This window comes from Synchiropus splendidus, chromosome 10 (assembly GCF_027744825.2).
Source record: "Synchiropus splendidus isolate RoL2022-P1 chromosome 10, RoL_Sspl_1.0, whole genome shotgun sequence".
Classification (NCBI taxonomy): Eukaryota; Metazoa; Chordata; class Actinopteri; order Syngnathiformes; family Callionymidae; genus Synchiropus; species Synchiropus splendidus.
In genome coordinates, this window is record NC_071343.1 from 12,463,648 (window position 1) to 12,491,028 (window position 27,381).

Here is a 27,381-nt window from a genome sequence, read left to right on the forward strand (position 1 = left end):
AACCATAGGTCTTCCCATCCTATAGATGGCGCTACAGTGCAGAAGGGTATTGCCGGAAGCCTGAAGCTCGTGCAGCTCTGTTTTGAAATTCCACAAGCAAACGTGTTCATAAATGTAAAAAAAAAAGTCCTGTAAACCGACCTCGTGCTGCTCTGTTTTGTCATGCCAACGAATAATAGAAAGAAGCAGGGAGCTGACACTGCGGTGAGTTTTGCTTCTAAGCTATTCGCGTTGTTAGAACTAGTTAAGTGATTCGAAAGGAAGGTCTGTATGTCTGTATGACTTTTCAATGGGCAACTTTTCATTATTATTATGCCTTAAAAGGTACTTTAATGTGTTTCTGTGAATCATTTCAGATACCAAGAAACGTTCTGAACATGTCTTTCTTTCTTGTTGTGTTGCAGGTGCAGGGGACTAATGACAGTAGTGTGGTCAGTAAGGTGTCTGCTGCCACACAGGGATACTTCCAGGATCTTTTCCTCCAACATTTCGTCAGCAAAGTGGCCAGAAGAGCCCCGCTCATCAACAGGTGAGTGGAGCGAATCAGTGGTCGGTGACATTGTCCATGAAAAGAACTTTGCTGGCACCTCCTTTTAAGAAAATTGCAAGTCATGATGAAATAATGATCCAGATTTCTATAATTCAAAATATGTTTAGGGGCTACTATGTGCGCTGGAAAGCCGTGGATCACTGCGTGAAAAAGTTTTTGCAGGTTACGGAGCAATGCAGTAGGAGGCAGGTCAGTCACAGTGAGACTTTGTAGTCAAATATTCTATTCATTTCGCTCAAGTCTTTCTCTTTTTTTTTTTTTAGGTTTTGTCTCTGGGCGCAGGATTTGACTCTTTGTATTTTCGGCTACATGCCGAGGGAGAGCTGGACAGAGTTGCTGTCTTTGAAGTCGACTTTCCAGATGTGACACGGCGAAAGGCAGCTCTGATCCAATCCAGTGACACACTGAGGGCGATGTTGGATCCACAAGTCCAATTTCCAACAGGTGATTTTAAGATCCACTGCATTGTGAGGCAGGATCTCTGCCAAAAGGGGCACAGGTACTGCAGAGCAAATATACATTCAGACTTGTATTGAATTCCATAGTGGCAAAAATAGAACACAAGGAAAAGTTGATCGTGTGCATGCATCCCCTCAATACACATTGCAAGTTTTTTGTTTATATCATAATGTTGCCAGATTCTTTGACTTTGTTGATTTGTCATCTTGAAGTGTGGATGCAGTGTGAAGAAGTCTAAGAATATGCCCACGTGTATTTTTTTTTCTACGTGGTGCATTGTCTTGATGTCGTCGATATGTGTGCGCACAGGTGCTGTTTGTGTGTCCAGTCATCAGTACCACCTGTTAGGAGTGGATGTCAGAGATGAGTTGGCGGCACAGGAGGTTCTCAGTCTAGCTGGACTGGACTGGACGGTCCCAACTGTGATTCTCTCCGAAGTTGTGCTCACCTACATGGAGACAAAATGGTACTCGAAACATGTTTATGCAAAGTGACTTCAAGGGGATACATGACTACATTTGTATGCTTCTATTATTTGTGACTTGCTGCAGGTCGGACTCAGTGATCAGTTGGACCTCCAAGCTTCTGCCTCACTCACTGTTCGTCATGTACGAGCAGATTCATCCCAACGATCCTTTTGGACAAGTCATGCAGGAGCATTTCCTCAAACTGAATTCTAAGATCCACGCGCTGCTAAAGTACCCCGACACTGCGGCGCAGATGAGGCGGTTTCTGGACAGGGTGAGTAGATATTTCAGCTTTCATGTTTCATTCCAGTCAAATATAATAATAATAATAATTCTGCTACGGTTGTTTTCATCAGGGCTGGGACAAGTCTGTGTGTCTGGATATGAACAACTTCTACCTGAAGTTGATCCCAGAAGCGGAGAGATGTCGGGTGGAGGTGCTGGAGCCTTTTGATGAGTTTGAGGTTTGAGGCAGACTGATATACTAACTAGCGTTTACTGAATCTTCAGCGTCACATCCATTTTCTTTTCTCCACCACAGGAGTGGCACCAGAAATGCTCCCACTACTTCATCCTCACAGCCTCACGAGGTCCTCTGGCGGCAGCAGCTCTGCTGGCCCACCCTCATGGTAGTTGATGCTTCTCTTTCAACAGGCACTTTGCTTTTGTTTGAAAGCTAATCCTGTATTTTGATTCCCACAGCATCCCTAGACTTCCCACTGTCTTGGAGCTCCACCCTTCTGAAGGTGAGGACAACACCAGTCAACGTGGAGGGTCTGGGGATGACCTCTTCTGTAGTGGATAGGGACCAGGTTCTGCTGGTGGGAGGCTGTAGCAGAGTTGGACGTGGAAAGCAAACCAGAGTTCTTCGCCGAGGTCCTGAGGGCTGGATGTGTGTCAGTGTGGAGCCGTCGGAGATCCTCGGTAACTACAGTCTCGCCAAGACTTTTAAAGTTTTAACCTTCACCATTGTTTTCTGCTTTCAGGCGTTCGATTGTACCACACATCCACCCCTTTACCAGGAGGGGGCGCTCTTATCTATGGTGGCCGCTTGTCCCCGCTGAATTCAGTGAAGGGTGACCCCATTAGAGTCACAGTAGCCCCCAAGGTTTCATCGACAGTGTCTGACTGTGGGAAGCAAAATGAGGCTTTAGAGCTAGTTACAGAGGAGATGGCATGTGCTGGTGCTGCTCCTGCCCCCCGGTGGAGACACTCAGCCACTGTGGTCCGTCACAGAGGTGAGGCTTCATGCTCAGTTTTCTTCTCATCTGTTGGTCATTTTAAATAAACATTTCAGTTGAATAAATAATTTGTTTAATGTTTCAATGTATTAAGGTTGTAAGGTATTTATTCTAAACCAGACTTAGATTTAACTAAGTAAAATCCACATTGTGTTCGGCTTTCTATAAAGTGTATGTATATATATATATATATATATATTCCAATGTATGCATGTATTTTACAATATTATTTTTCAATAACTATATTGAGCTGCTTGAGTACAAATCAAATGTTTAATATTTCTAAGTATTCTTTTTTTTTCCTCCTTTCTTCAGGGGAACATTTTGTCTTTGTGTTTGGTGGTAAAAACGAGTCTGCGCCTTGTCTGGCTGATTCTTCCTTCCTGTGTTTGGAGCAGAAACGCTGGACTCAGGTGCCCGCAAGATTTTACTGCATTTTTGGGGTTGTTTTTGATTATTTTTGTAAGTGTATATTGATTTCTGAAGAAATAAACACTCGCAGATACCACTAGAGGGCGCAGCTCCCGAGGCTCGACATTCACACTCAGCATCCGCATACCAGGGAGGTGCGTTGATATTTGGAGGATTGGGAATGTGTGGAGAGTCCCTGGGGGACCTGGCCTTACTTAGACCCACAGAAAGGGGCTTCTGTTGGGAGACCCTGCCTCTGAACCCCCCACCTGTCCCCAGGTCTGTAAACTTGTGTTCACTTCCGGGCTTCTCTGTCTCACGTCTTGTGATATGGTCTTGCAGGTATTCCCACCGCTCTCATGTGATTGGACGTCATCTCTGCGTGGTGGGGGGAGTGTGGCTGCATTCACACCAGGTCCCTGGAGTAGTCCTGATCAACCTGGAAACCTACACTAGTGTGGAGTTTCCTCTGGACACTGTGAGTTCACACATGTTGTAAACATGACTGCTCACTTTTTAGTCATGTGACCCTCTGCCATTCAGACGTCTGTCCCGCGGCCCCTGATGCTCCACTCCTTCTGCTCGGAGCTGATGGACCAGACAGAGCTTCTCCTGATCGGCGGTGGAGGGAACTGCTTCTCTTTCGGCACTCACTTCAACCCCCAGCTGCTCTGTGTGGACCTGCTGCCAGCACTGGGACCGTAAAGTGAGTCCAAAGTGCTCAAACTTCTGACCGAACTGCTGTGTTTGAGACCACTTGCCCCATATTATTTGTATACAGATGAAGTGGAGTCGCCAGAGACTCTTGAGATGCTCACAGGACAGTTTTTATTTGACCTCAGTTCAAAACCACTAAAAAAAAATTCAAATCATCTCTTCGTCACAAAGTGTGTGGTTCTGCTCGGATGGATCATTCGTTGAAGCGTCGGAAGGACTGGACAGCGGGGCCCACGGCGCCCCAGTCTCCGGGCTTGCGGTACTCGCCCTTCTCCAGGAAGTACTGGCGTCCGCGGTAGTTGGGGTGCTCGTAGAAGACCCACCAGCCGTCGTAGACCTTGCAGGAGTTGACCCCCCTCCAGCGGAACTTCTCCAGGATGGAGGGGCAGTCCTCCGTGGCCTCGTAGGCCTGACCGCCAAAGTCTGCCTTCTCATACAGCTGCACCTTGTAGGGGCCACCGCTGGTCTGCAGGGAGAGAAAGCTCGTGAGATCATTGTTGGACTTTGGTTGTCACGGTAACTATAATTAGATCGCTCGCTGGCGGCCATCGATCGGTTTTAGGAGGGAAATGGAATCTGCCTGCAGGCGGTGGGTCGACCAATTGGAGAGGGCGGTCCAGCTGAGTCACATGACCAGCTTCCAGTTTAACTATCTGCCTCAGTGTTTAACCAAAGTTTTAAAGTAGTTATGTTCACAGTTCAGTCCATTTTTCCTTTGTTGACTTTAATGTTATTTACTCATTTTATTTCAACATGGAATGAAAGTGTGAATTACTTACTATTTCTTTGCACATTGTTTTTAAACCTCAATGAGTTAACTTGCTTTTCTACAAAATCAGATTTTTCTGCCTGGTTATTTAAATGCGTCATGGTGGGTCAAATTCAGGAGCCTCTCAACAGCATTATTCCCACCGCTCTGACTCTGACCTCACACCTGTCACATCAGAAATGATTCCCGATTGAACTCACAAAGTGGATCATCTTGCAGGAGCTGAGTCTGTCGTTGAGGCCCATCCAGCGCTGGTACTCCGGGTACTCCCCTCGGGTCAGGACGTACTGGTAGCCCATGTAGTTGGGCCTCTCGTAGACCACCCAAGACCCGCTCTCCACCCGGCAGGAGTTGCAGCGGCTCAGGTAGGCGTGGAAGTCGGAGCAGTCGCTGTCACACTCATAGCGGCGACCCTGGAAGTTCTTGTCCTCATAGAAGATGATCTGTGGTCGACAAAGACAAAAGCATCTTTAACAAGCTTCTCTCGGTGCTGCTCTGCCCCCAGTCAGAGGCTGCGACCTCAAATAGAGGGTGGGTTTGCCTTCTAGCCTTCTAGCTCAGCTCATTCCCCTCAGAACTGACACCAATCTGCTCGACTCCTTTCTTGGTTATTTGAAGGCTCTGACTGAGAACATCCCATAATACCAGGGAAGTACCTGTATTTGACTCTAAGACTCACCCGGCCCATTGTGGACGAATGTTTCAGTTGTTGCTAACCGGAGCTGCTGCTGCTGCTTCCCCTGAGGTCTCGATGTTGCTGTGGACCGTCCGCGGCTCCCTTTTATACCCGAAGCTCGCCTGGCAACAATCGCGTTGTCATGAAAATGAGATCCAAAAATTGAGTCAGTGATTCCAGCGCTATTCAGTTTTTCCAGAAAAGCGAGATAGGATTATGGCATAAAGGGCCGGGCACTGCCAGCAACCATTGACCCCCGCTGGCAGGCTGTTGTGCCCACCTCCCGCTGCCCCCTCTGCACGTGCCCGCACCGGCAGCTGCCCCCACCTGGTGAGCGGCCGCCAGGCCAGGGGCTTAATTCAGATGAATCCAGACTGCAGCTTTGTCCTGAATAAAATAATCGGTTATTGATGGAAGTGATCAAAAGCGCCGGTGCGACAGTTTGCATACAACGAAGTTCTCTGCTCAAAAGAGTGTCCGTCTGAAGTTTCTCGAGTGAGGGTTCTGCTGTTTATCAGCGCGTTGTTGCGGATGGAACACTTGTTTATCTGAACGCTGCAGTTTAATCTTGCTGATTCAGTTTAATTGGATTTTCAATGCAGCGCTCATACGATCACAACCAACCTGGAATAATCGTGCAGGTGCGACAGTCAGGCCCGCAGAGAAGTTTGAGCAATTACGTTTTCAAAAATGAGGATTGTGTGATGGGTTCTCATGTATCATGGGTAGTATCGGCTTCATGTCACACTTTTGACAGGTGAGTCCAAGACCCCAGGTGAGACGCGCATGTGTCGACATACGATGCTCAGCTTCTTCCTGCAACTGTACATAGCCATCTGCATCACTACTTCGTTGCTCAACTCTGTTCTGTTCACGTGACTCACCAGATGTTGTGTAGATGTAAGGTCTTAAGTTCATATACTCTCAATGGAAGAGCGGGCGAACTGGTACTTGGTGAACTTGGACAAACCTGAATTGTGAGTCTGTTGATGGAGTCTGGAGAGCTGTTCTCTTGTACTCAGTAGTTATCCAGGTTTACGGTCATCACATTTGCCACGGTGAATTCTCTTGCTATATTCATTAGTCCAAAGTGCATGCAGAGCGACTTGGAATTTTTGAGAACTTTTTTTTTTTTTTTTTCGCTTTTGTAGTAATCTTAAATGTTGTGACTTCATGCACATCCTGTACATTCTGGCCCAAGTTAGTATCCTGATCCATGTTTGTCTGACTTCCAGTTCAGTGTGTTCAAACCAATAAAATAACTCTTTTTTTTTTTTATTAAGTGATCTATTTGATACAGCATGTTACATTCAGGCTCAAGTTCAGGAGAAACAGCAATAAGGCATTTGATGATGGGTCATACAGTAACACTTGAGCTTCCCTTCACATGGTTTCAGGACGGTTTCAGTACATGAGGCACATTCATGAAATCTAATATTCAACAAGGAGCAGAAAACAGAGACACACACACCCAATTCATGATGTGAATGACAGTGCCAGCTCAGGAGTATGAGTCGTCGTCCGTTTGTTTCAACCCTCCAGCATTCAGCACCTGAGCTCTAGTCTCACAGCTGACAGGATTCTTCTACCGTGGTTCAGGGATCCAGTCAAGTCAACGTTCCGACTGAAGGTGCAGCAGGGTCTGGGATGTAATATTATGGCTGATAAATTAGTATATAGTAGTTCCAACTGCATGAACTGCAGCGTGAGATAACTGAGCTGCTCGGCCACGGCTGTTCTTAGCAGGTGAGCGATGACCGGGCATCCATCTTGCCACACATGGACTCAGGACCAGCTTTGTCCCCGTCACAGGTCTTGAGCTGTGACGTGGAGGGTGGGATCAGACTGTCCAGTTCCTGCCTGTGTCCCGTCTCCTGCAGCCACTCGCGGAACTTTGCTTCCACCAGCTTCTGGAACCTGCTCTTCTGCTCCCTGAAGAGTGACCATAACGTTGCTCAGTGGAACAAACAGGAGTCAAACATGTCCACAGTTAAGACAAGCTTCAGCTGTTGGTGGACAAATCAATTTGAATGAGTCGGTGAAAAAGAAACCAAGCCACTCACTTGTCCAGACCCGCTGCCAACACAGTCTTCTGCCACCTCTGAATGCTCTTCTGCTTGTCGGCCAGTGCAGCCTGGTACTGAGGTGGCAGCCCCCCTGGGACCTCACACGTGTCCCCCTCCATGTGGAAGGGGACCACTTGAGAGCAGAACTCTGCAGGGGGCAGCAGGCGGAAGCATGAGGAGTCTGGGTTGACCAGACCTTCAGTGCCCAGAAGCAGTGGCTGATCCCAGACGTTGGGCACCACTGCCAGACCCACACTGGCCATGTGATCCTCCAGGGTCGGGTAGAAGGTGTGGAAGGGTGCGAGGGTGATGTCAGTGTTTCCAGGGAGAAGGAGTGGGCGGGTCGGTGTGAGGATGTGGAGGGTGCAGCGTGAGGAGGTTCCCACAACGATCCGGCCAGCCACACAGACCACCCGCACGTTCTGGCAGCTGTGTATGTGGACGCTGGTTTCTACTGGACCCAGAACCACAGTGGTGTCTCTGCATTTGTCCACACTTGCAGACCTGAGGGAACAAATATGAGAAGGCTGATCTGGCACCTGAAAGTGCTGCACAAACGGACCTGAGGGGAGAGAGCAGGTAGATGAAGGCGTCTGAACAGCGGTGGATCTTGACGTTGGCGCCGATCAGCTTGTCGGAGGTTTTGGCCAGAGTCTGCTTGAAGACCTGAGACATCAGAACCATCTTACTGCCCGGAGGAGCCATGTGAGTGTTCCGAGCGATCTTGGCCCGCTTCAATGCTCCTTCCACTGACAAGTTGAGGAGAGAACAATTTTAAAAACTGTGTAGTGGTGGAAACCTGTTTTGCATTAGTATTTATCTATTTGTCAAGGACGTTTTATCAGTTTCATTGTGAGTAGCTGCAATCTCTGGAACACGAGTAGACACTGAGCTCCTTATTCAGGTGAGTTAAAAAAAAGAAATCAGTTACAGGTTGATGTGTGAGCTCAAACGTTTTGTCCTAGAAGGTGAATCTGGTACCTTGTTGGGCCCAGGCCAGCTTCTTGCCGACGCGCCTGCAGGCCGTCATCCCAAAAGGGTTGATGGTCAGATGCTTCTGCAGGCAAGTGAGCAGCTTGTGCAGTGAGAAGGAGCGGCTGAGTGAGGAGAAACCCGCCTGAGCTTGGAGCGGACCTCTGGTCAGCAGCCTGTGGACTGGCTGGACTGCTTTGCCTTGAGAGCCCGGCCCCTCCAGGAGCAGGTCCAGACTCCGTACGGCCTCCAGAGAGATCTGATGAAAACCAGCTAGATCCACAATGGTCGGCCAAAATAACAGAAGGTTTAAAAAAAAAAAAGGGAAACCTTCACACCTGACAGTCACGAAGAGCTTGTCCAGACTGAGACAGCTGACCCGGTTCTACCAGCAGCTCCAGAATTTCAGACAGGTGACTCAGCACAAACGACAGGTGGGCCTGGTCGTCCCAGTTCTGTGCAGCAGAGAGATGAAAACAGGAGTCAACACAGCTGGAGTGGTGCTATCACTCACTCAAAGGAGGTGAGCACGCTCCAACACATTCACCATGACTCCTCCACATCCATACATCTGTTTCAGCCACTGGAAACTTTCACACCATAGAAACAGCTTTGATATTTCAAGGACCAGCTCTACACCCACCCACCCACGGACCGAAGAGCAGAGGGACTGGTGAAGTCACCATCCTATACTGAGATACACAACTCATGACAGTGAGAGAGGAGGCAGCAGTGTTTTGTTCTCTTCACAAAATCCTATTTTGGGATCTGAACTGACTCACAATAACCTGGATTAAATACCAGATTATGTGAAAAGTCACACAGATTATCTGTGTGAAAGTGTAATGCCAAACCTTGTCGTTACTCTGAGAACCAAAACAGTTCCTACAGCATCTTATGATGAGAGTGGGAGAAAAAAAGACCTTGTTCTGTGAGTCATTCTTGGCGTCTCTCTCCGAGGGGGACGGGGACCGGGTCCGATGGGTGGGCCACTCTTCCCCAATCAGAGAGGTCCTGAGAGAGACCCAGTAGAGCTGCTGGATGTAGAGGAAGAGTAGGAACTGCAGCGTGTCCACAGACATCTGCAGACAAAACAAAGATGAGCCACCTGAGCTCATGCCTGAAGCTGCAGGACGAGTCGGACATCATTCTCTCGGGTAAACAGAGACGCTTCTCAAAGACCCAGCTGGGCTCCACCCACATCATACATGCCTTCCTCCGTTGCTGGTCCAGCTCACTTTTGGAAGAGCACTGGGAGAAGGACTCTGCACGCTCCAGTTTCTCCTCAGCCGTGTGGGCAACCAGCAGGTCGAAGGCTTCAAAGTACAGCCAGGCCAGCTCTTCTGGCAGCTGCAGCTTCCCACACGCCATGTGCCGCCACTTGGACCAACACAGAATGGGGAAGCCGTCACGTGTTCGCACATAAACCACCATCTTGCGGAGGTAGTGCATGCTGAGCTTGGAGGTCGGCGCCACCTGGGAAGAAATTACGACAACACATTCATGTTAAACTTGGTGAATAACATTTCACTCAACGTCAACCAGTAAAGATCGGCTCTGGCACTCTTAGTTATAAATCACACACACACATCATTGTATGAAAAAGGTAAGAAAGCAAAGTCATATTGTTCCATGAATTAGGAATGAGTTTATATTAATCCATGAGGAAGTTTTGAGAGTACTTTTACCGGTAAGGCTCCAAGGAGGAAGGGCTCCATACGAGGCCATATGCACAAGCCGTCGGACTCCATGGCTCAGACAGAAAACATAAGCAGCAGTTTAGTAAACCGTTCATGTAGTGTATTAAATCAATACTGGCATGAGACAAAGACAAACTAAATTGTTGTGGCGACTCAAAAATAAAAATACAGTTCTGAAGAGAGGACATGACATCAAAAAATGTGTCAATGAACTACACATAGTTGTGAATTATTTTCTGTCCTCCTTTCTGCTCTCAAATACTTCATGTCCATATCAAGCTGCAGCCTAGTGATGGAAGCTATGGATGGTTACGCATCCTTCCACATAGATGCATTTCCAAGTGCTGAGTAATATTGATCTTAATGCAAGGAAATGTCCTTTACAGCAATGGCTCTTTCAGAATTGATGATGAACCAAAGTGTTTCTACCATTGTCCCTCTTTGAGAATCTGACTTACTGTTTCATCACCTTTCAAAGCGAATCTACACTTTGCATGTGAGTCAAGTCATCAAAAACACATTACCTCATCAAATGAAAATGGAAAAATAAAATGCCGGTACGACTAATGGAAACAAATGAGCAGGGTTCGGGGTTTCACACAGAGAAGGTTTGAAGTCACTCGAGATGACCGCAGTTCAGTCAAATGACGTGCAGCTACTTGTGATACTGTTGGAAAATGTCAATACATTATCTTCATCGAGCGGTGGTTAGACCTTAACGCCATTTTGAAACATACTGTATATTGATCATATTTAACCACTGACGAATCGACAGTCACCATTAAGACCCCTTCCATGAAATAAATGTGAAATAATAACAAACAACGAGCAGGTGTCGCCGAGTTGCAGGACATCCATGACAAGCGACCACTACAACAGTCCGCTTAGACCGCCGCTGTCCACCTATTCAACGTATGGCAAGTGGAGTTCAACTCAAGCGTGTTTGTATTGTAACGCGAGTAACAAAGGAACAAACAGATGAGTTGGAGCCACAGTGCCGCAGCGCTAGCAACAGTGAGCTAACCAGGCTAACACAAGAGCTCGCTCTTACTGTATGCGACGTGCTAGGAGCTCGTTTTCTGCGAGAGCGGGACCCGCTGACCGACTGGGTCACTCGGTCATTGGATGTGTCCGCTTCGTCGTTGTTCGCCGCTGACAGCAGCTGGCGGAGCTCATCGTTTCAACTTCCTATTTGGCGCCCTCCTCTTTCGGAAGACCCGCAACGATCGGCCCTTCTGACGAGGGCGCTGTCACGTGACTAGCGGAAAAGGCCGAAGTCGGCTTCACGTGGAAATTTATTTAGTTTTCGCGTCGGCCATTTCTTTATTATTGTTTTCGTGGCAATTATTTCTGTTTTCTAAGTAATTATTATTTTTTGTTTTTTTGCGGTTAGTCCTATGTATAAGTGCATCACTATTAGTACGTAAACTTTACGCAACCACCTGGGAAATTTGAGGTTTGAAGGATCAGCTCGAGCTGTGTGACGTAGGTTGTGGCTATTCTCGCGGGATTTCGAAGTATCTCGATAATTCGGGGGGAATTATTAGTCCGGAAACAGGATGGGGAAAAAAATAGAACGGATGTACGACCAAAAACAAACCAATAACTGTATTACTCAGAAAAACAGAAACAATTCGCACTAAAAAATATATCGAAAATAACAAACGCCTAACTGAAAACGGTGGGCGGTATCACTTTAAACATGGGCGGGGTTATAATTGAGGGCGGGACTTGACTGACAACGAGGAAGAAGCCCTTCGTGTGGCACCGGGATCAGACCTTCAAACGCCGGTGCCCTCTTTTTTTCGTTTATTTGGATCGGAAACATTCGGTGGACTCATGGCAGCGAAGGGCTTGAGCCTGTGCAAGGTTTGCTGCCTGCTCCTGTACGCCATCACCGCGGTGTTTGCGGGGTAAGCTCCGGAGATCCAGCGGTGAAACACTATCACCAGCTGGTACACATGTTCCACTGTGATTGGTCCAGAGCGTGGACTGGACCACCGAGCCCGCTTCCTATTGACGTTTAAATGTGGGGATAAAGGACATGCTAGCTTCAATGTTTACATGTAGTCATGGCCGGCGTAGCCATTTAGCTGCCTGTTAGCTAGCTACACATGCTGGTGTCAATATCTGGTGCTGTTGCATTCACAGGAGAGATTTCTACAAAATCCTGGGTGTTAGCAAGTCTGCGTCCATCAGGGACATTAAAAAGGCGTATAGGAAGCTGGCGATGCAGCTCCATCCTGACAGAAATCCAGACGATCCCAAGGCTCAGGACAAATTTGCAGACTTGGGTGCAGCTTATGAGGTGGGTATCGCCTTACTTGTGCTCGGACCGAACTAATGGGTGAAATATTTATACTACGGTTGTTCGTTTTGTTCCAATATTAGAGCGGAAGCGGTGATTTTTATTCATGAGCTGTCTGGTTGCTGTTGGAAACGCTACCACTGTTGTGATTGGTGGGTTAGAGAGTGTGGCCGCCTGTGATTGGTCGCTAATACAGTGTGGTTGCTTCTGATTGGCTTTCAAGTTGCATCTTGACGTCCCTTAGAGACACGTCATGGAGGACGCTTATTGTTTGGAAACGGGTCATAAATGTGTCTCATATTTCTTCTTAAATTACGTTGATGTCGACTGCATTTTGAGGACCAAATTATTAATAATTTTTAGATATTAATTACTTTCATTTGGACGTATATGCTGGCCACCATTTGAATCTATGACGTATTTCAAGGTGGACAATTCTAAAATAAAGTAAAATAATTCCCCATCCATGTCCTCTGCTAATATAACCTCTTCCAGTCTTTGTAAACAACACCAAAGGAAAGGAAATCCAAAGGAAATGTCATAAGTGAGAAATTGTGATGCTACAGAAGCAACATTGTCAGTGCAGGAGATGCTCATTGAGGTTAGACTCAGGACTTCTTTAACACAGACGAAAGCTTTGTTGACATCTCCCTCCTGCCACCTTTATTGCATAAAGAAAAGAAATCATAGGAAACATAGTTTATCCCCCAAAAAGCTATTTTAGCTTTTCTTTTTTCATGAAATAATATTTCACCTGACTACTCTTGGAAGATGCTGAAGTGAACTGAGGCGTGGATGAACAGCGGTCTGTGTTTTAGGTTCTCTCCGATGAAGAAAAGAGGAAACAATATGATGCATACGGAGAAGACGGCCTGAAAGAAGGTCACCACAGCTCACACAATGATATCTTCTCCAGGTCAGTCTCATCAGACGCCTCTTATGGCCTAAGAATAAGAATTTGGCATAATTCTAACCATGATCTTGTGCGTAATCTGAAGCTTCTTTGGAGACTTCGGCTTCATGTTTGGTGGAAACCGACAGCAACAGGACCGAAACATACCCAGAGGAAACGATATTGTTCTTGACCTGGAGGTCACACTTGAAGAAGTTTACTCAGGAAACTTTGTAGAGGTACGACTTCTCCATCACACATAATGTCTAACTATGTTATTACTCATATTGAATATTACTGCCTGAACAACAACACGCAACAAAACTGAAGTTGTTTATCTAGTATTTGTTTGTGTTAGTAGAAAGCTAAATAAAGCTAGCGTAAACATTAAGTTGACACTTGAGTTTACACAGTCATTTTGTAAAGTCGAACTTGTGAGGTGGGAATACAGTGTTGCTTTTTGAAGCGATATAGAATCAGAAATATAAAGTCTCAGCAATACCTAGGACTACTAATATGATAATAAAACTATGTATATTGTACCTTTCTGAAGTCAAGATTTTTCTTCTTGCGTGATGTTTACTTGTGTGACTGGTTAACTACCAACACATACAGCTAAAAACTGCAGAAACGTCAAGGTAGAAAAAAGGAACATTTCTGATCCCCGTCCACAGGTGATACGCAACAAGCCAGTAGCGAAAGAAGCCTCTGGAAAGAGGAAGTGCAACTGCAGACAGGAGATGAGGACGACGCAGCTCGGACCAGGTCGCTTCCAGATGACGCAGGAGATGGTGTGTGACGAATGTCCCAATGTGAAGTAAGTGCAGCTTGTCCCGGGCTGTGAGTGGGAGGATGGAGAGGCTGCGCAGGAGATGGTGTGTGTGTGACTGGGCTGTTTTGTAACGGCAGGCTGGTGAATGAAGAGAGGACGCTCGAGGTGGAGATTGAACAGGGAGTGAGGGATGAGATGGAATATCCTTTCATTGGTGAAGGTATGTTTTTCAGCGCTTGAATCTCAGCTGCTTTATCTTTTATTGAGTTTCTTTCAAATGTTCTCAGGCGAACCGCACATTGACGGCGAGCCTGGAGATCTGCGCTTTCGCATCAAAGTGCTAAAGTAAGAAACAGTTTTACTTGATATACTAAGTGCAAAGTGAATATTAGTAACATGTGTGTATATCAGACATCCAGTGTTTGAGCGTAGAGGAGACGACCTCTACACCAATGTCACCATCTCCCTGGTGGAGGCGCTGGTCGGGTTTGAGATGGACATTCCACATCTGGATGGCCACAAGGTGCCCTTGCACTTCAATTACGATTTCTGTTCAGCATATTCACCGTCAGCTTGGTTCATCAGGTTCACATTGTGAGAGACAAGATCACCAAGCCCGGTGCTCGGATGTGGAAGAAAGGCGAAGGGCTACCTAACTTCGACAACATCAACATTCGTGGCTCGCTCATCATCACCTTCGACGTGGAGTTTCCTCAGACACAGATGGACGAGAAACAAAAGGAGGGTGAGTTTCACAGTCTGTCGCACACTTTCCCATTTGGACTGGGACTGAGTTTTATTAAAACCACGCCCTCCACCCACAACTGTAGGGTGACAAGACATTCTTCAGCCTGATCGTCCATCAGCATCCATGTCTGTCACTAACTAGCCGTTCTGTCGCTGCAGGTATCCGAAGTCTCCTGAAGCAGGGATCGATACAGAAGGTTTACAATGGACTACAGGGATACTAACTTGAACCACGTGGACTGGAACAAACTCGCTCACTCAGAGGGACGTCTTTCGCGAGAAGGCGTGCTCAGTAACCGTGGCCAGGTGTATTTATTGTTCTGTTCACTGAGGATGAATACGGCTTGTTTTTATTTGCAATGTTCTGATAAATTGTCAAGTCTAAGTCAAAAGCCCTGCAGGAGTTTCTTTCCCTTTCTGTTTAAGACGGTTTTATTTCTAGGTTCTTGTCTTTGTTTAGAAGAGAAGGACCACAGACACGAGCTCATCTGACTGTAAATAGAGATAAGTGAGCTTCTTTTTTTCCCCGACTCATTTAAGTTTCCCTACATTTGACTGAGTGCGAACACGCCTGGCTCACTGTGGTCTGAGTTGTGACTCTCGTGATACAGACAGCATCCCAAGTCACTTTTTTTTTTTTGTCTCTCACTGACAAACACTGGACTGAAACCTGAAGAATGGGTCTGGACCTTTTTTGTTTCCCGGTGGTTTGATTTTACAGAAGTAGGATGTGTGGCGTTATCGGGGGCAGCAAAGCTCCCGCCCCCCTGGTTTTTAGGGAATGTGAACAAATTGGCCATTTTTACTGTTCAAATAAAGATTTCTACGGTTTGTGAGTAAAATGTCATGCCTTCATCCAACCGGGAGGTGGCGCCAGAGATGAATACATTGACCATCCACTAAAGAGGTTGAGTCAGGTGTTTGTCTTTGAAGCGGTGAAGCCAAATCATTTTCGCAATGTCGCCATCGTGGAGGGAAGATGATGGTGCGGCGCCACGGAAAATAAAATGCATCTTATGCTGAAGTGAGCAATTAATTTCCATGTAAAAGATTATTTAATAAAATATATATATATATATATATTTATATATTAAATGTAGGAGAAGTGTAGGTACAAACGACAGAGATTAGCAGTGAGAAAAAAAAAATTAAAATATAAAAATAGGCAATTTGCCTGGGGGAAATTGAAATTTCCTTTCCCTAGATAATCATTTTGATAATATTTATTACATGTTAATTATAACGTGGATGGATGGCCAGGACCAAAATAATGAATTGTAGGAGAAAACCTTTAAGTATTTATTATTTTAAAATAGAATATATATTTAAATGAGCCTGTAATGTGGCTCCTGGTCTTAAGTATTTACTATGCAGAGACTCCTATATGATTCTGTGTGATTTTTTTGTTTTGTAAATATCAGGTGAAGATTACACACCAGGCTTGTATTTCAGCGAGTTTGCATGAGTTATAGTTAGCCTCGGATGAATGAGGGAATTTTTTTGTTGAATTTGCAGACAATATCTTCCTCTAAAATCATGGGGCGAATGATGAGTCAACCAGTCTTTCAATTCCTCCTTAGTGAAGTGGAACATATACGTTGTGTTGTGAATGTTGATCCTCTCACGAGAGAGAGGTCAGCACGAGCTATGAAGTTAGTGTTACTATATTATTGCCCGCTGACAGTAGCAGCAGTACATTGTCAGCTCAGACCACAATATTAACTAAATATTAAGAGCCAAAAGTTAATATGAAACTCAGGATTCTGATGAGTTCATTATTAAAAAGTACACAAATGACTCCACTGTGGATTTAATTCCCAGCTTCTCACAGAAGTTTAATCAACACTTAATGTTTGTCACAGAAATAAACACACACACACACAATCGGGGGGGTGGAGGAGTCAGTCTCCCTGGGTGGGTCGGGGGGTCCTGGATGTCCCCGTAATCGTATTTACAACAGTTAATTTATAGTGTGGTCAACTTCTGCCCACCCATGATCCCTCCACAGACTGCAACACAATATCTGCTTGTGGTTGTGTACGCGTCTATTCATGTGTTGATCCATGTGTTTGTACTTGTGTGGTCACTGTGTGTGTGTGTGTGTGTGTGTGTGTGTGTCTGTTTAACTCCCACAGAGATAGCAGACCTGTAGCGGAGGGAGTTTCCTCCTAAGCCCACCAAAGATGAGCAAAAGAATATATAATAATATTTTGGGGACATTCAAATCCTGATCAAATATTAATGAAGAACTGGATCATCGGGATAATGTGCTCCAGAGCTCCAGATACAATTACAACTGGACAAATAAGACTCATATTTCATGGTCAGGGGCCCAGTTTTTTGGGGACATCGGGTAAGGTAGTTCCTCAGTCAAACACATGGAGGCAGCATTGCTTCTTGTGTCAACCCTGAGTGGGCGCGCGTGTCAGTTGCTGAGGCAGATAAGTGCAGGGATCACACTTGACCCTGAGTGTAATGACTCTGCTAAGCGTCGCTGCGGGGTTAAGAGAAGCACCGGCGAGGAGAAGGCTAATTGACCAGCCCAGTGCGTGTGCGCGTGAGCGCGGTGGCGCCAGCGGGTGTTTTGACTCGCTCCAACGCCGCAGTGTGCTCCGTAAATGGTGCCTGACTTGTGAAAGTTTAGGGAAAGTTTGAGCCTGTTGATCGTCCGTTTTGAGCGGAAGTGTGCGACATTCATGCGGATTTAACACCAAGTGTGTGTTATTCATGTCTCGTGTTGTTCAGTAAATGGATTAAAAAACTCGTGCTACTTCTGCCATTACTGAATCATACGAGCTTCAAACTCTCGATTAACCAGAGAGGAAGGAGATGAAAAATAATCTTGAAGATTATGAGTCCTTGATGAAGACTTTAACTTGAAAGTCCACGTACTTTCTTCCGGCTCTCCCTGAGGCCACGCCCCCATAATCGTTTGACTCAGAGTCATTCCCAGTGACTGCAAATTCATATTCAAAATAATAACACCAAACAGCTTTTTTTTTATTTTTATTATCACTTAAATTTGGATGTTCACATTTAATTTTTATTGTTAAACCCGCGATTGAAAATTGTATAAACGCTTGACTAAGGTATAAAAATATGGCGTGTTCAAGGACATTTTGTGAAATTGTGATCTTTGGGTAATAACACACTCTAAAAGAAGGATAATCGTTACTGTGCCAAACTCACAAATAGTTGACAAAACGTTATAAAGCACAAAGTATAATTTAAATTCCATAGTGCGGTCAGTTATATATGTTTTCAGTGGTGGAGTCCTGTTGTCTTGGGCTGCAATTCCTCTTTCTTCCTGCCTCTGTCATTGAGTTACAATGTGTTTTTTGCAGACCAGCGATTTGAGTGTTTCATCTTCAACTGCTACTCAACAACCACTCATACTCGTGATAACAGCGTTTGTCCTGAAATAAAGACATGGAGTATTAGGTCTTGCTATGAATGACAGACCAGCTAAAGTGACGTGGAAGTTTGAAGAGCATAGACTAGGGATAAAGCAGCCAGCGAGAAAAGTAGCTTCCCTCCGAGGATATTGACTCAAAATACAATATGACAATTTGAGCAGTTTGTTATTATCAATGCCATGACAGACAGTCGTGGGAGCACCGAGGGGAAAAAAAGGGGTGTGATGAGAAATAAAATGGAACTGAAAATAAGAAATGTGGACAGACAAAGCCTGCAATTTGTGGGATCTGAGCATAAAGCAAACAAAGGGCAGCTTTTGTAAGGAATAATGCATGTCAGCCGTATCCTTGTCCCGCCGCAGCTTTGAACACTGCCGGGGACGTCCATCCACTGTCGTGTTTCTATATTAAAGCCAGTCACCTCAAAGGGAAAAAGCCTCAAATATTCAACAATTGAACGGCTGGGCCGATCATTATGGCCAGTGTGGGCGAGGGAAAATGGCTTTGGGGGTTTTCGATTCAGCAGCTTGAATCCCTTCTGATAGCTGCTGTTTATCCCCGTGTTCATCCGGGGGCTAAACATAGTCAACTGTCATTATGGATCCCGCTCCCTCCTCCTCAGGGATTTATTTATTTCTCTCTCAATTTTATCATCTAATGATCCGTGTTGTTGTTGTTTGAAGGGGCTGATGGTTCTCCCACATCCTGAGGAAGCGAGGGGCTGCAGGGGATGGCGCAGGGTGACGGCAGGACAAACAGCTCGGCAGACCACCTATACGGATGAAAGCCACAGGACTATGAACCACAATCCGTCTGAATCATGGAGTCTGTGAGGCAAGGCTTTTTATGCTTTTATACCACAGAGTGTTTATAAGAACGTCCTGCAGTCATCCTTCATGAACTAAGCAGCTTCACGTTGACCGCTCTGGCTCAAGGGCTGGGGCGGGTGGCGGAGGCACACTGTCACATGAACTGGACTTGACTTGACAAACTGTGCGCAGAGCCAGCGGAGATGTAAATATCTATTAGTGGATGTGGAGGAATCAGACTCTGGGTTGAGGGGAGACTTGAGATGGAGGTGAAAGCAGCCTTTGTGTTTAGAGCAGAGCCCTCTGCTGGACCCTCCCCTCAGTGAGGGGCCGTCCAGGCCCTGTGGTGGTGGATCACAGTTAATAACTGTGCAGAGGGCTGTCAGAGGCACTTAGTCTGATGTTGGGCAGACTGGACCCACGTACACACACTCGCTACTACATCCAGAGAGCTGGGCCAGGGCAGTCAGACGTGGAGGGACAGGCAGAGAGGCCTGGGACTGGAGAGAAAAGAGACCTGGATGAAACAGAATCAACTGAGAAACATAACTGAGAATTAACCTTTAATAAGTGAGGGGAAAACAATTTTCTCTGCATGAGTTCTTGTGTTGTCACTTTCAAATTCTCTTGAAAGCTGCAGCGTGGAGTGAAACCCATAGCCAGTGATGTCAGCTCTGAACTGCAGCAACATTCCTGCACCTTCATTTCCAGGAATATTCTGAAAGGCAGGCTTCATGTGGACAATGTTGTTTAGTCTATTTATGTCCAGTACAGTACAGAGCAGTAGAGTATAGTGTAGTACAGTACAATACAGTATAGGATACAGTACAGTACAGTACAGTACAGTATAGTATAAATTAGATTTGTGTAGTATAGTGTAACAAACTATAGTATGGTATATAGTAAAGTATTGCATACCAAAGCAAAGTATGGTATAGTACAATATAGTAAAGCATAGCATAGCAATGTATGATATAGTACAATATAGTAAAGCGTATCATAGCGTACCCAGGCAAAGTATGGTATAGTACAATATAGTAAAGTATAGCATAGCATATACTTTTATAGTTCTAACAATGTTATATTATGCTGTAATATATAGTACAGTATAGACTAAAATAGCATAGTGTAGTATAGAGTAGTACAGTACAGCACAGTCCGGCAGCAATATGTGCCCAAAGAATGAGGTCAGCTGATGACATGAATACACTTAATGAGCAGGTAATTCATTGGACTCAAACTGCGAACGAGTGGAGAATGAGGCATCATTTCGATTTTCCAGATGCTCTCTAGAGCGCAGTGTCTGACCCTTTCACCATTAATACAAAATCATGATGAAAACTCAATTCATCACTGAAAATAAATCTTACGTCTCTGGAGTAACTCAGCAAAAGAAGAAAGAAGAAAGGTAAAAGCCGTATTATTTTGTTGGACCGCTGCAGTGTGTGTGGTTTCTCAGTTCGACACACATTCAGAATAATATACAGGTACCTACATACGACATATAGAGCTGCTTCACAACTTAGAGACAAGATGGATCACAAGATACTTGATGCGTCGGTTTAGAGTCTCGAGGAGAAAATGAAAAAGTCCTGCTGGTGTCTGATTTAAAACATCCATTTCAGAGAGCTAACTGAATTTAACTGACCGTTCAGACTCACTTAATGTCAAAAACTCCAAGCATAAACAGTATCTCAGCCCGCCAAGGCTCATATTAACCTAATGAGTGTTTTGTGTATCTTAGCAAAGGTCGTGGCTTTGCTCATGAGCAATCATCGCAATGGAACACTCTTCTTCCCAGAGTGTTTCGAGAAGTATAAAGCAGCATCGTAAACATGTCTATCCCGGTTAAATCACTGTGTCTACAGTGGAGTGTCGTTGGACCAAAACAATGGTTGCTCTCTGCCTGTAAGAGCCGTAATCTTCACCCAAGTTCCATCACCAGCTTTTATCAGATGGTGCTCGCAGCGCTCCACAGTGAGGCCCTGGAGCCCGCTACCAACAGGGTCTGATCTTGCCCAGTGACACTTGTGTACTCGCTGGTCTGTCTGACTGTCAACTCCAAAGTCCAGCTCATCCCTATTGACAAGATTAGATAACCTGGTTCTAAAGAGTGAGGTGTTTGCTCAGTGATACCTCTCCACCCTAATAGCATCTGATCTAATGGGAGATTGCAGAGCGTCTGTTGACAGTGGAGCCCCTCACGCTGTCATGGCGATGGCCAAACAACAGAGACACACTGCTTTATTACCTGTAATTACGGGATAAATATCAGCCTCTGCCTTGAAAACAGGGAGTGATCAATATTACACGCTGACCTCAATGCAAACCTGGTGCAGTTGCTTAATAAGACTCCGGCTCTCTGGTGTGAGGGCCACTTAGGAACGACACAGCTACGATAGAAGTTTCATTTATGGGTTAGCGCACATTTTGGTAGCGTAACTATGGCGGAGTACTATTGTCTGTCAAGCTATGTAAAAGAGCTACCGATAAAAAAAATAGAAATTTGACTAGTAGAACTCAAACTTATGGATAGAAACAACAGTGTTGGTGAGAGTTTAAAGTTCTTCTATAGGGATGACTCGATACCACTTTTTCACACCCGATACCGATACTGCAGCCTTGAGGATCGGTCAGTGCCAAGCCGATACCTCCTGCCTGTCAATCAGAAAGTTGTTCATAATGTTTATGGATGAGAACAGTTTAATACTGCCGCTTCAAAACACCACATCACTGAACTGCTTTGGCTTTAGTAAAATGTCATGCTTTTATCAGCACAAACGGAAGACGATCTTAGAGCAAATATAGAAAGAATTAAACAAAACAAAAATACTACTCCATGCACCACTGTGCAATCCATTATAGTGAAAGTGAAATGGAGGATATTTGGGTTTATGGATTGTATCTGACACTTTCTTGAAAAAAAAATCTGATACCTGACCCAGTCATTATGGCCTGGATTGGACCCGATACTGATCCAGGTCGATGCTGATAACTATCCCATGTTATGTTGTTTGGTTTGAACCCTGTAGTTGGCTGAAAGTCAATAGTTTTCCCAGCTAGCCTGGGTGATGGACTGCAGGAACTACCCTCTCCAGTTCTAGAACACCCCTGGTTTTCAAGCTTACTGGATCACTTCGCCAGACTCACCACCGCGGGGTCAGAAAGCCCAGCAAATGGGTTGAGAAGCACTCAGAAGCATCCAGGGGATCCTAATCATTCTCCACGGATTTCTTGCTTTAAGAAATCATATCCATTGTTGATCCAATGAAACAAAGATCCATAGCTGCTGCAAATGGAATGAAATCAAACCGACTGTGAAACATAATTCAGAATTTCCTCCAGAGCGCAGGTAGCTTCATTTAGCGGGCGGCGAGGGGCTGGGTGTTTCTCTCCCTGGCGTCTCTGGTGTTCTGTTTAAATCATCACTTCCTGTTCTCAATCCCCACGTCTGCTTATCCATCATTTCATGGGCATGTGTGTTGATACACGCGGGGTCCTATTGCACTGACTCCAGCCTCCCATGGGTGGCAGCGGTGGGCTGCTCCAAGAAGAAACCCCTACAATTACAGCCTAATCAGTTAGCTTTGCAGACAGACCCCCGGGTCTCCAGCAGCCTCATCTAACCCACCCCCACCGGCTGGTCTCGCTCCCAGCCACACAACACCAATCCTGACCTTGTCCCTGCAAAGACCCCTGTTCCCCCTGCGCTGTCCTCTCCCTGAGATAAAACAGGTCTGGCTTTGGTTTGAGAAAAGTGTTGGCTTTTCCCGTCCCTCACTTATCCACTCTTGTCTGGTCGCCTCGGCCCTTTCACCTCGCCGACACACATTAACACATCCGACTGTAAGGTGCAGCCGTGACTGGGGGTTTCACACTGCTGAGCGAGCCAGTCAGCTCCAAGAAGAAATAGCTCAGGAAGTACGCCAGAGCAAATGCTGGTTTTCTCCCTGTCATCTTGATTTCTGAGCTGTTGTTTTTTTAAGCATGCACGCTTCATGATGTTAATGGCCATGAAACCAACTGCACACACTGCACTGCACACCAACTGCGCACAACTCTAGAGCCCGGTATAAAAGCTTTTGTAGTTCGGCGGCTCCATCTTTGCATCAACTCCTCGCCCAGCAGAGGGAAGTACATTCCGACCTGGCATGGACACTTCACTTTCAAATAAGCACCTTTAGAGGTGACAACCTTCAAAGCTGTCACTCAAATTCATGACTTCTCAAAAGATATATGCAGACTTGCCGATGATCTCAGATGATGTATCATCTTCTGTGTGCTCCAGCATCTTCTTTCTCTTTCGGCTTCTCCCTTCAGGGGTGTCCACAGTGGATCATCTTCCTCCATCTCACCTCTGCTTCCTCTTCTCTCAAACCTACAAACCTCATGTCCTCCTTCACCACCTCCATAAATCTCCTCTTTGGCCTTCCTCTCCACCTTCTGCCTGGCAGTTCCAACCTCATCATCTTCCTACCAATGGACTGGCTCTCTCTCCTCTGTACATGTCCAAACCATCTCCATCTAGCCTCTCTGACTTTGTCTCCTAAACACCCGACATGTGCTGTCCCTCTGCTCTACTGCTTCCTGATCCTATCCATCCTGCTCCCATTCTGTGTTCTCCAACTATTTTCTGGATATGATACATGTCAAGATAGCCTCAGCCTGTTGCCATGCAGCTCTGTCTTTCAGAGGAGTTTTGACCTTTATTTAAGCATTTTTTTTCCCATCATGAACGCAACACGCTGTGAAATAATGTATGCTCTCGACGGTCATTATCCCATTCAGGGAAAATCATGGCTATAGCTGTTTCCAGGAAAGCTAGCAGGCTTCTCTAAATAATATCTGAGTCATAAAAAATCAGGCCACAAAAACAAATCAAACACATCACGATATCAGTCTGGCACGTCCGTCTGCGTCAACGAAATCCTGGCTTTTCCCTGGATCATTAATCACAACGCGCACTGTTTAACTGCCTAATGTGATGCTCCGTCAAGCAAATGGGTGAAACTCTACACAGTTAATCGATGACACATGGAAGGTCCTGGTAATGTCTGACCGCTTCCATTCTCCTCATTCGCCTTGTCATTCCTCTAATACCACACCCTGCACAAAGACACATCAGCCAGGCCACCCTTTATATACACAAGGCGTCTGCTTCATCAGTCACTTCCACTGCCCCGAATCCATAACAAGTAAAACGTGTACAAACACATACCGTCAACATCGTGCGGTACCAGAACGTAAAAGCAGGTTTTTTGCTTGTGAATCTGAGGCTTCCAAACCTTTTTATTCCCTGAAGTGATAAATCATCACAATGCCACGGATTTTTACAGTTTAGTTAATCTTCCTAAATCTAATCCATTTCAACAGCTGTGAAAACTCAATACATGTGAGTGAACTAAAAGGACAAAAAGGTTATTGGATGCAGAAGATGAGCTCACTAGACATGGGGCACCGCATAAAGTTGCCCCTCGGGTGTCAAGTTCTAGGGTAGCAAATGGATGAATTTCCGGTGCCAGGCCTGTGATTGGCCGAGCTGCTGCACTGGATGGGCACATTTTCCAGTGCCCCACAAGCTGCGTGTTATGAATAGGAACCAGTTTCCTCCGGTTGCAACACATCTTCACTCAAAAGGCGTTGTATATTGAACTGGAGGAAGTTGCCTTTTGCATCCGCTACTGACGACAAAGGCAGCCTTCAGCGTTGCATGTTGACGCATTGGCAGGGCGACGTGTGAAAAAAAAAATAGAGGTTGGAGTAAGCCACAGGATGGCGCTCCATTCATTCTATGTTTAACAGCGTGTCAATTGCTATTTAAAGCCCTGCGAATGGATGTGACTTTCACTACCATCACTGAGGACAAGAGCCACAGAAGGGGTTATAAATAGCAACTGACATCCAGTGCATTTCAGTGAAGAGAGCTTCAGCATGTCTCCCCACGAGGTTTACACGTTCCTCGCACATTCACATTGCAGCATCAAAATGCAACGCTGAAGGCTGCCTTTGTCGTCAGTATGGCATGCAAAAGTCCACTTTACCAACGTCCAGATATGATGCCTTTTGAGTGGGGATGGGTTGGCACAATATATTTATAATTTTACAATATATTTATATTCATAGGTGACATGTCGGAAATACACAAGTGCACCTGATGGCGCTATACAGGTAATATGAGGTGTGGGGCAGTGCTCCAGCGCCACCTATTGACCAGTCGCCTATGTTTTCCAACCAACCGATCTTTGTCTTCATCAACACCACGCATCACAAAACTGCGTCCTCCAGGTGACGCCAACAAGTTGGTCACCTCCTACGATTTCTACCTGGTGGCAATGATTTTTCATGAGATGGAAGAAATCACTTCTCTTTACTATTGTGCCCTTTTTGTCTCTCAAGAGTTCAGTGCAGTGTTGGGGAAGCTTGATTTATTCACCTTGTCAACCTTGCCAGCAAATAAGACAGCAGCATACAACAGACAGTCCACAATAGTTTGTGTCTTCCAAACGTCCAAAATGGCTTGTCTGCATCAAATACAATGTGTAATGTAGTCTTTTCCTGGAAGAGAAAATGTTATTGTATATTTTTACCAAGCTCAACCTGAGTTATGAAACCCTGCGGCCAATTTTGAAAAGTGCTGTCTGAAATCCTCAATTTAGTTTTACTGACTACTTTACTATATCATCTCTCTAGCGTTCTATTTTTGTTTTACACTGGCATATCTATCCTAAAACATTATTATCTTTTTTACAGCTTGATTTCAGTAAATGATATTTGTTTATTAACGTTATATTGAATGACGTTAGTTTAATTTATCTACAACCAAACAAAAACATTTTTGAATTCACAAGTCAACAAACAATCCAAAAACAATGTAGCAATATTTAAGAAGGATTTATTTAAAATGCTGTCAAAGGAATTCCACCCAGTGGAAGACGTCTCATACCAGCGCACCGCACCCCTGGAGAGCTGGGAATTCAGGGAAGATTTTTCCGACAGCAGTTTGTCTTTTTTCCGTAGAGGGGTTTGTCTTTAATTTAATTGTAGCCACCATTGCACTTTTTCCGCCCATAACATTGCTTTTTTGCATCAAAAACAACAGTTTTTTGCAGGTCTTAGCCCTGAAAGAGTACGTCATCATCAACAGAAAACAGACATCGAGCCTTGCCATGTAAAACTGGCAGTCTTGTCGATGGAGGAGACTTCAGAATCTCAAGATCCACCAGTGGTCTGATCCTCTCACCGGCTCTGTCCGGCTCCAAAAAGCCGCTCCATCCTCCAAATATGTTCTGTATTAGAGTGTCTTTGTTGAGCGTTTGAATCATGAGGATTGAGGGGGTGGGTGGGCAGCAGACCACCACACTCAGAGGAGAGCAGTGACGCACACGCCACGATCCTCTGACTCCATTAACATACCTTCTCCTTCCACCGCAGCAGTCGGCACCACGGCCTCCTCGGAGCTCTCATGTGGCTGCAAGGGGGCGACACCGCACTGGCGTGGCTCGAGGCTGAAATCTGGCTGCTCAGTTTTATCTCCTCTGGTTTTGGACTCATGTGCAGACATGTACTTGTAAAAGGTGTCTAGGTGAGTTTATTTTCCTGACTGTCCCAACACATCCAACACAAATCCATGGCCAGCATTGAACCCATGACCTCAGCCAGTGTTCCTAGTCCAGGTCCAAGTCCAGCCTCTCACAACCACCAGTCTCAGCTGCAGCAAGTAAACCGTGTCTCAGAGAGGTGGAAGCAGCTTCAGACTCTGCAGGGAAGACTGCTGATGGTCGGCTTCACAAATTCAGCTGAGTCACAACTGCTGGGATTTTTGCCTGTTGGAATCATCAAATCATCCCTGGAGAGACTGGAGAATCGCAGAAATCATCTCTTCTCTAAAGACCCATCCATGCTCCCTCTACATACAAAATTGGATCTGTCCGTCTCAAGCAATGTTACCGTCACTGATCACATGCTTCCATGCATTCTTTACATTGGTATTGCTGTTCACCAATACATCCACCAGGGGGAGCAGCCCACAGTCAAAAATTATGACAGCAAACTTCAAAACATGGCGACTGTGGAAGAAGTATTGATAACACACCTCTTGCACAAAAGAGGAAATCAGAGGCGGCGTTGTAGGAAGTGGTAGCGTTAAATATATCGTGACCAAAGGTTGAAGAATATACACCATTGTTATGTCTTCTTCATGTCTCGAGAGAGCAGCTACACTGCCCCCATGGTTTCTCCTGGTACTGCTCCATTTGATCCATATCCGTCAGCTCTGTGGAAACGTGCAGAAGTACGAACAGGCTCCATCCATATCCGAATTTGTTGGGAACGTTGAGCATAAATGGGCTTTTACATTTAATACGCAAAATATGTCTGGGAACATTTGCAGCAAAAAGCAGAGCAAACTTA

General features: G+C 45.6%; 4 protein-coding genes across 9 annotated transcripts; 2 read left to right on the forward strand and 2 right to left on the reverse strand.

The window, feature by feature from the left end:
• Positions 1–59: 59 nt before the first annotated feature.
• On the forward strand, positions 60–7,297 carry lcmt2 (leucine carboxyl methyltransferase 2). 2 transcript variants are annotated; one of them, XR_008415919.1, is made up of 14 exons: positions 60–204; positions 405–529; positions 658–739; positions 814–994; positions 1,319–1,475; positions 1,561–1,750; positions 1,833–1,940; positions 2,018–2,105; positions 2,179–2,400; positions 2,463–2,714; positions 3,033–3,130; positions 3,220–3,283; positions 3,471–3,606; positions 3,672–3,690. XR_008415919.1 is itself a non-coding variant. In XM_053876659.1 (14 exons), exons 1-14 carry the CDS (start codon positions 163–165, stop codon positions 3,831–3,833), a joined length of 2,031 nt encoding a protein of 676 aa, XP_053732634.1. In that variant the 5' UTR covers positions 60–162; the 3' UTR covers positions 3,834–7,297. The 2 variants fall into 2 exon arrangements, 1 of the variants encoding a protein (XP_053732634.1); XM_053876659.1 differs by having other exon boundaries at positions 3,220–3,407; positions 3,672–7,297.
• crygs2 (crystallin, gamma S2) lies at positions 3,934–5,460 on the reverse strand. Its single transcript, XM_053876666.1, has 3 exons — positions 5,294–5,460; positions 4,815–5,057; positions 3,934–4,311 (listed from the first exon to the last, which is right to left on the reverse strand). The coding sequence occupies exons 1-3, from the start codon at positions 5,300–5,302 to the stop codon at positions 4,039–4,041; spliced, it is 525 nt and encodes a 174-aa protein (XP_053732641.1). The 5' UTR covers positions 5,303–5,460; the 3' UTR covers positions 3,934–4,038.
• Positions 6,528–11,908, reverse strand: tbccd1 (TBCC domain containing 1). 5 transcript variants are annotated; one of them, XM_053876662.1, is made up of 9 exons: positions 11,080–11,908; positions 10,017–10,081; positions 9,567–9,804; positions 9,252–9,410; positions 8,667–8,783; positions 8,338–8,587; positions 7,919–8,105; positions 7,354–7,860; positions 6,528–7,222 (listed from the first exon to the last, which is right to left on the reverse strand). In XM_053876662.1, the coding sequence occupies exons 3-9, from the start codon at positions 9,750–9,752 to the stop codon at positions 7,030–7,032; spliced, it is 1,599 nt and encodes a 532-aa protein (XP_053732637.1). In that variant the 5' UTR covers positions 9,753–9,804; positions 10,017–10,081; positions 11,080–11,908; the 3' UTR covers positions 6,528–7,029. The 5 variants fall into 5 exon arrangements, with proteins under 5 accessions (XP_053732637.1, XP_053732638.1, XP_053732636.1 ...); XM_053876663.1 differs by having other exon boundaries at positions 10,017–10,087; XM_053876661.1 differs by having other exon boundaries at positions 6,529–7,222; positions 9,541–9,804; positions 10,017–10,087; positions 11,080–11,907.
• On the forward strand, positions 11,759–15,620 carry dnajb11 (DnaJ heat shock protein family (Hsp40) member B11). The gene is made up of 10 exons (XM_053876665.1): positions 11,759–11,941; positions 12,180–12,336; positions 13,155–13,252; positions 13,335–13,467; positions 13,903–14,045; positions 14,138–14,220; positions 14,288–14,345; positions 14,412–14,523; positions 14,586–14,745; positions 14,907–15,620. The coding sequence occupies exons 1-10, from the start codon at positions 11,868–11,870 to the stop codon at positions 14,969–14,971; spliced, it is 1,083 nt and encodes a 360-aa protein (XP_053732640.1). The 5' UTR covers positions 11,759–11,867; the 3' UTR covers positions 14,972–15,620.
• The last annotated feature ends 11,761 nt before the right edge of the window (positions 15,621–27,381 follow it).